Genomic DNA, 8,142 nt, shown 5'->3' with positions numbered 1-8,142 from the left:
GTTTAAGCCCCCCAGTTTGGCGTACTTGGTTAGAGAAGCCCTCGCAAAATGATACAGCACCCAACAGTAGTTGACTCAGCTCCTGGTATAGTTTAAAGTACACTCATTCTCTCAGGGGAGCTTTATGGATTCTTCAGAGAAACACAAACACACACACACACACACACACACACACACACACACACACCCTACCCTAACTGCTGAGGCTATATCTCGATGCATGCAAATTCATCTCTGCTGAATGACTGGCTGGTTGCATACAAGTCTTCCCTCGGGCCCTAGACACCCATCATTTCATCTCTTCCAGCATCTTTCTCCTTGCTTCTCAGTGGGGGCCTGTTAGATGGGATACAAGAAATCCCTAAACCAGTACACTGCCTGGGGGTCCATGTCTGGTGAAGAAGGTATGCACACCTTTGACCCACCATCAATGGAAATGTAACTACTTCCCAATTGCAGCCCTCTACTTTGCATCAAACCTCCAAACACAGACTTTTGTCAAACACCAATCCCTCTCAAACAGTGGGTCCATATCAAGCTGAGTGGTCTTGAACGCTCTCTCTCATGAAGCTTGATGGAGCACCCCAATCCCGAGCCACTAGAGAGGAACAGTGGAACTCACAATATACCAACAACTCAGTCCAAAGAAATCTTTAATGTAATTTCCAGTCTCCACTTCTTTTCTTGATTTTCCCAGTCCTTTTTACAGTCTGGAAAAAAGTAAGGAGCTAAGAATAACAAAGCCATTTCCTACCACCTCCTTTATAAATCCTACCCAGGGGGCTCCTGGGTGGCACAGATGGTTAGGCTCCGACTCTTGGTTGTGGCTCAGGTCATGATCTCAGGGTCCTGAGATCAAGTCCACACTCGGCTCATGCAGGCTGCTTGAGATTTCCCCCTCTCTGACCTCCCCCTGAGCACTCATGCTCTCCCTCTCTCTCAAATAAATAAATAAAATCTAAAATCAATCAATCCATCAGGCCTGTCCAGATGGCCCAGCACCTCACTCTGGAATGTACAGATTACCACATACACTGGGGCTTCAGGCAAAGTGGAGTCAGACACAATCCTGTTCCAACAGCCTCTTATAAACATAATATTGGGTATAATTTCTCTCCTTTCATATTGGCAGAGCTCTAAACAAAGCTATGCAAGACAACTCAGCAAGGATGTGGATAATAAGCACTCTGATACATTGCTGGTGAAGATCATTCCCTCTGGAAATTTCCTTTATCTCTACCCACCCCCCAAGATATATGCTAGCAATTATCATTAGCCCCCTGATCTGCATCTGAAGGGTCACCAAGAGTCATAGAAACCAATCCAGAGAGATTGTACTGACACTTTACTTTCTATCCAAGATAAAATTACACAATATTCAGCCTGAGATTTTTAAATGCCTGAGCACATTCAGGTCTCCCACTTTGGGTGGAAGAGAGTAGGGAAGAGCTCTCTAGAATCTGACACTGGCTTGGGAGTGGGGGACAGTTAAACCTTTTCAGAACTGCTCTACACGGCCAGAAATGGCTAAAATAAAGTCCATTAACTCTTTTTTGAGACAGCTTTTATCAAGAGCGCCTAACGCTGTGGACAGAGAAAGTTATCCCAGTAACTTTGCAAGCATTAGAGGTTTTAGTTTTTGCCATTTCTGAAATTAATCCTTTGGGAAAGACCATACACAGATGCAGCGTGATTTAAATACAACAGACATCAGTCTCCATTTGTTAATCCCATTTGTGTCCCAGAAGCTTGGGAAAAGAGCCTCTCTCATTCTAAGTATTTAAAGGGTTCAGACCCATGATTTTACCATCATCCTCCCAGAAGAGTCACGCATGACTTTAACTTGATCATCAAATTTGGATCCAGTCCAGTCCCTCGGGTCCCTGGAGTGACAGACTCAAATTCTGATCTTACCGTTTTCTGCTGTGTGACCCTAAGTGAAATCCTTCGACCCCTGGCACGTTATCTGCACATGGGTGCCATGACGTCATTAGCTCCTGAACTCTGAAGGACACAGGCAATGACAGGGTACTGAACGCCTACCACACTGCCACCGAACACTGACAAGTTCAAGCAATGGTCAGTCAGTGGGCTTTTCCCAATGTCTCTGAGCTTCCCCCACTAAAGAAGCAGCGGAAATCCCCACCCCGCTGCCCGCATCCAGGGAGAGACCCCAAGAGTATACGTATTGAGACTTCCAGAAACCTAAAGCGGCGCTGGGCGTGACTAGCACACGCCGGCGCGGGAACCCGAGCGAGGCGGCGCGGTTTCCTCTGCTTCCGCCGGGATCTCTGCGGGAACGGACCGTTGCGAAAGCAACTTCCGGCCCGACCAGGTCCAGGGAGTCCCTGCGTTCGCGGTGGGAGTCCAGCGGCGGTGGACCCCGCGTGGCCATGTGGCGGCTGCTGGCTCGTGCTGGGGCGCCGCTCCTGCGAGCGCGGGTGTCAGGTCAGGAGGCCCTCGGTCCCTCAGAAGACCTCCCCACCCCCAGTGCGGCGCCTAGCCGGCTCCGCCGACCGCTACCCCAGAGCTGAGTAGCTGAGTAGGGGCCGCGCTGTCCCCGCCGTGGGGACTCGTGCCGGGGAGCCACGGCCACCTGCGGGGGTCAACGTTCGGAGACCCCTGCTGGTTTCCCCGGGGGCGGGGGGTGGGAATTGGTGCTGGGCCTGTGAGCGCATGTAGCGGAACCCCACGGCCCCCCCTCGGGGCCCTGCGTCAGGACTGACTTGGGTCTGGGTCGGAGCAGGCCCGGGTCTTGTCGCTTCCGGATCTTAATTTGATTTGCTTTTGTAGATTCTTGGGCCGTCCCGCCCGCCAGCGCTGGCCTCAAGACGCTGCTCCCGGTGCCGACTTTTGAGGGTGAGCTTGTGTCCCTTTCGGGTTTGTCTTCTCTGATGGGACCCGAAGAGGGGAGGCGAGAATGAAGGCGGATCCTGCGTTCCCTCCTCCATTCACCCGCTCAGTGAATACCCCTAGAGGGCCTGCTGTGTGCCAGGAAGTGGTGTAAACGGTCGGGATAGAACAGGTGCTGTTATGGCGCGACCGTGTAATGGGGTACCTCCCCTGTGGTACTGTGTGGGGCGGTTCCCCCCAGCGCACCCCTCGTCCCCAGCCAGCGCATATTGCCATCAAATTAGAACTTCTGACGTTCTCCCTAAAGGATGCTACACTATGCAGTCATAGAACTATGGGGAAAGCATTAACTTGTTAAATACAAACGTTAAGGTAAACCACAATTTTGTAAATATAATTTATCATGTCTTTACTGTATTGGAAATCTTAAAAAAAGAAAAACAATTGGAAAAAAAATATGAAAGTGTCCTTGAGCTCTGAGGATTTTATCTTCTACACATAATTGTGAAACTACTGTATGCTCCAGAAGTTCATGTGGATTTGGAGGGGACAGCATCACTAAATTTCTCTGTAGCTGCTTATAGAAGGTGGAGGAGAGAGCTGCCTGGGTGGCTCAGTTGGTTAAGCAGTTGTCTTCTGCTCAGGTCATGATCTCACCGTCCTGGGATCCAGTCGCACTTCTGGTTCCCTGCTCAGCAGGGAGCCTACTTCTCCCTCTCCTTCTGCCTGCCACTCCCCCTACCTGTGCATGCTCTCTCAAATAAATTAAAATATTTTTTTTTAAAAGAGAAAAAACTGGAGGAGAGCAGGTGGCAGTTTCTAGGTCCGTATTAGCCAATTAATAATTTGGTATTTCCTTGAAGGCCCTTGTTTTATATTTGACTCCATGATAAAGCTGTGCCTGTTTTACCATAGACGGGTTGTTGTTTTTTTTAAAAGATTTTTATTTTTATTCGACAGACAGATCACAAGTAGGCAGAGAGACAGGCAAGAGAGAGAGAGGAGGAGGAAGCAGGCTCCCCGTGGAGCAGAGAGCCCGATGTGGGGCTCCATCCCAGGACCCTGAGATCATGACCTGAGCCAAAGGCAGAGGCTTTAACCCACTGAGCCACCTAGGCACCCCGCCCCCAGAGACATGTTTTAAGTGCCTTTCAAGTTAATAATTTTTTCCCCCAACTTGTCAGAATGTCTACTATGAAAAAGATGTACCATGTCCAGCCTGCATTTCAATCCATCCACTCTCAACACAGCAAGCTTGCTGCACATTGTAGGAAATGCACAGGTGCCAGCATGAAAAGCCCCTGTAGAAATAGAGCATAGATCAAAGGATTCCTAGGTTCTAGGTTTCCTAACAATCTGGCAGAGCAGAACTTAAGTATTTTCATGTACAGTGTAGTATTCTTTCCACCACCCCAATTAACATCCAGAGATGCTGTGCAGTATTTAAGAAAAGAAAAAAAAAATCCATCTGGCTTTGCTGTTTTCACTGGATGGCCTAGACCAGATTATAAAATGTCTCTAGGTCTCAGGTTCCTCTTTTATAAAATGGAGATTTAAAATAGTACTTGCCTAGGGGCACCTGTGTGTCTCAGTGGGTTAAGCCTCTGCCTTCAACTCAGGTCATGATCCCAGCCAGGGTTCTGTGACTGAGCTCCAAATCTGGCTCTCTGCTCAGCGGGGAGCCTGCTTCTCCCTCTCTGCCTGCCTCTCTGCCTACTTGTGATCTCTCTCTGTCAAATAAATTAAAAAAAAAAAAAAAAATAGGGGCTCCTGGGTGGCTCAGTGGGTTAAAGCCTCTGCCTTTGTTTCAGGTCATGGTCCCACGGTCCTGGGATCGAGCCCCATGTTGGGCTCTCCGCTCAGCGGGGTACCTGCTTCCTCCTTTCTCTCTCTCTGCCTGCCTCTCTGCCTACTTGTGATCTCTGTCTAATAAATTAAAAATCTTTAAAAAAAAAGTACTTGCCTCAAGTTCACTTTCTTGAGCAGGGTGACTGTTAATGTGGATGTGTTTATGCATTCACTTTCTAATAATTCACTGACCTGTACATTTTTTTAAGATTTTATTTATTTATTTGACAGAGAGAGATTACAAGTAGGCAGAGAGGCAGGCAGAGAGAGAGAGGAGGAGGCAGGCTCCCCGCTGAGCAGAGAGCCTGATGCGGGACTCAATCCCAGGACCCTGAGATCATGACCTGAGCCGAAGGCAGTGGCCCAACCCACTGAGCCACCCAGGCGCCCTTCTGATTATGTGTGCCAAACTTCAAAGTTCAAAATTTTAAAAAGGGAAGGCCTAAAAAATTACCAAGCCTCTAAAGTGGTTTTAAAGATTATATGAGGGGTGCCTGGGTGTCTTAGTTGTTAAGCATATGCCTTTGGCTTGGGTCATGATCTCAGGGTCCTGGGATCGGGCCCACATCAGGCTCCCTGTCCTTCACTCTTCCCTCTTCAGGAAGGAGCCTGCTTCTCCCTCTCCAACTCCCCCTGCTTGTGTTACCTTGCTTGCTATGTCTCTTGCTGTCAAAAAATAATCTTTAAGGGGCACCTGGGTGGCTCAGTGGATTAAGCCTCTGCCTTTGGCTCAGGTCATGATCTCAGCATCCTGGGATCGAGTCCCGCATGGGGCTCTCTGCTCGGCAGGGAGCCTGCTTCCTCCTCTCTCTCTGTTTGCCTCTCCGCCTACTTGTGATCCCTCTCGGTCAAATAAATAAATAAAATCTTAAAAAATAATAATAATAATTTTTTTAAAAAAAGATTAAATTAGATACCGCACATAAAGCATTCAGTTCAACATCTAGCACTTAGTAAACATTAAAAAAAAAAAAAAGTTAGCCAGTGTTATCTGTGACAGTCTCAATCTCTGTACCTTCCCAGATGGTCTCTTTTCTAGTGTTATGTAGAGTGCATTTCCTTTGAAAGTTGAAACTTCGTTATCTTCAAAGGTTCAGAACCTCTCCATTAATACTTGTCATAATCAAAAGATTCGAGTGTCAATAAAAAAGCAGCCACAGGAAAAACCTAATATACTTTTGAAATTATTTTTTTCAGTGGTAACTCTTAAGACTTCCACTTGATTAATATAAATCTTTGTAGGAAGAAATTGGATCCTTGGAGATGTGTGGTTTTATTTCTTCTTGGCTGTCTGTGCTCCTTTTTAGATGTTTCCATTCCTGAAAAGCCCAAGCTTCGATTTATTGAAAGGGTACCACTTGTGCCAAAAGTGAGAAGAGAACCTAAGAATTTGAGGGACATCCGGGGACCTTCTACTGAAGCTACTGAGTTCACAGAAGGCAGTTTTGCAATCTTGGTAAGTGAGTTCAGTGTCAAGCAGCTGCATGATGGAAGCCAGGGATTAGCAAAATCTCATGCTCTTAGAGTTAATTCTCGTCCTTTGTGGGTTTTATTGGAATGGCCACCATTTGCTCTTTAAACTGATGTGCACTACCCAGTGAACAATTGAATTTCTTTTTCATGTCAAGTGAAAATAATACAAAAACAGGAGAAGGCAGGCTACCAAATTGGCCCCTATAATCAGACTATGAAATCCTCACAGGCTTCTGGTGAAAATAAAACTATCCATGACTTAAGATGCAGGACACGATTCCTTCCTAGAGTGGCTTCCATGGAGACTTGATGTCAGTAGCTGCACAAATGGGTGTGGACTAGGACTGATTTCCTATCAGGATGCCAGAGCAATAGTTTACAGTCCTTCCCGCCACCTGCTGATCAGCCCTGGACTGCTTCTCACAGGCCCAAGCCCATACCCTGTCCTTCACTCTCTTCCAGCCATTCTGCCTTCTGCTCACACTCACCAAGCCATTCCTCTTCCTTTAACTTGTTTTCCCTTGGCTGGTTCCTACCATCCTGGTCTCAGCTTTATATCACCTCCTCGGGATGCCTGAGTGACTCATTGGTTAAGTATCTGCATTTGGCTTAGGTCATGATCCCAGGATCCTGGGATCATGTCCCTGCTCCCCTTGCTTGTGCTGTGTGCCCCACTTCTCTCTGACAAACAAAATCTTTTAAGTAAATAAATACCAGCTCCTCAAAGAGGCCTTCCCTGGTTATCCATTGAAATGGGTCCACCTTGTTTTCATTTACTTCTGTACCCTAGGCTTTTCTCCATGGTCCTTACCAGAACTTTTTATTTTTTTGTAAATTATTGAAGCCACAGTTACTGTGAAAGAGCACATGCAAGATAACTAAGTCCCCACGTATTTCTAATTCTTTCATCCACTTTTAGGCACTGGGTGGTGGTTACCTCCACTGGGGCCATTTTGAAATGATGCGCCTGACGATCAACCGCTCTATGGACCCCAAGAACATGTTTGCTTTATGGAGAGTACCAGCCCCTTTCAAGCCCATTACCCGCAAGGGTATGGGACAGCGCATGGGGGGAGGCAAAGGTGCCATTGATCACTACGTGACTCCCGTGAAGGCTGGCCGTCTCATAGTAGAAGTGGGTGGGCGTTGTGAATTCAAAGAGGTACAAGGTTTCCTGGACCAGGTTGCCCACAAGTTGCCCTTCCCAGCAAAGGCCGTGAGCCGGGAGACTCTAGAGAAGATGCGGAAAGATCAAGAGGAACGGGAACAGAACAACCAAAACCCCTGGACCTTTGAGCGCATAGCCACTGCCAACATGCTTGGGATACGCAAAGTCCTGAGCCCGTATGACTTAACCCAGAAGGGGCGGTACTGGGGAAAGTTCTATATGCCTGAACGTGTGTAGTGAGAATGGGAGACACAAATATACAAAAGCTACCAAAAGAAAATCTACATTTTTATTCCCCTCAGCCTGCCTTTAACAGTCTATGGGTGGTACTGATAATCTAACCCAGGAGCAGTACGAGTAAATGATTTGTGAAAAATTATAGAATATCCATTGATTTTTTTAAGTGCATTATATTTATATAAAATAAAGTCTGAGTATCACCTCAGGATGTAACTTCTCATTGGTCACTCCTAATCCTTAAATGATTACTGAGCCAGCTTCACTGATTGTTAGTGGGTCCAGTTCTCCCCAGCTGTAAGATGTATATCTTCAGGGCTGAAACAAATGCCTCCATCTCCCATCTCTGTATAAGTTGGATTTAACATCTGCCTGGGTTTCCTTGCTGTCCAAGTCTTCTTCACATCACTTCACTTTTACCAAAGAGCTACATTGGTACCTGTTTTCCTCAAACTGAAAGAAATCTGAAGATTTTTGCTTTCACAAAATGGTAATTTTTCACTGTACATTGTTTCAGTTTTAGGAACACTACTTTTGGACACTGGGAGAATTCTGTACCACCT

At 46.8% G+C, this 8,142-nt stretch overlaps 1 protein-coding gene across 1 annotated transcript; it reads left to right on the top strand.

Moving 5' to 3' along the window:
• The first annotated feature begins 2,290 nt into the window (after positions 1–2,290).
• On the top strand, positions 2,291–7,787 carry MRPL16 (mitochondrial ribosomal protein L16). Its single transcript, XM_059143398.1, has 4 exons — positions 2,291–2,448; positions 2,794–2,859; positions 6,009–6,157; positions 7,094–7,787. The coding sequence occupies exons 1-4, from the start codon at positions 2,394–2,396 to the stop codon at positions 7,577–7,579; spliced, it is 756 nt and encodes a 251-aa protein (XP_058999381.1). The 5' UTR covers positions 2,291–2,393; the 3' UTR covers positions 7,580–7,787.
• Positions 7,788–8,142: the final 355 nt, after the last annotated feature.

The sequence above is a fragment of the Mustela lutreola genome, chromosome 1 (genome assembly GCF_030435805.1).
Source record: "Mustela lutreola isolate mMusLut2 chromosome 1, mMusLut2.pri, whole genome shotgun sequence".
NCBI classification, from domain to species: domain Eukaryota; kingdom Metazoa; phylum Chordata; class Mammalia; order Carnivora; family Mustelidae; genus Mustela; species Mustela lutreola.
This window is presented reverse-complemented; position numbering and strand designations above follow the sequence as displayed.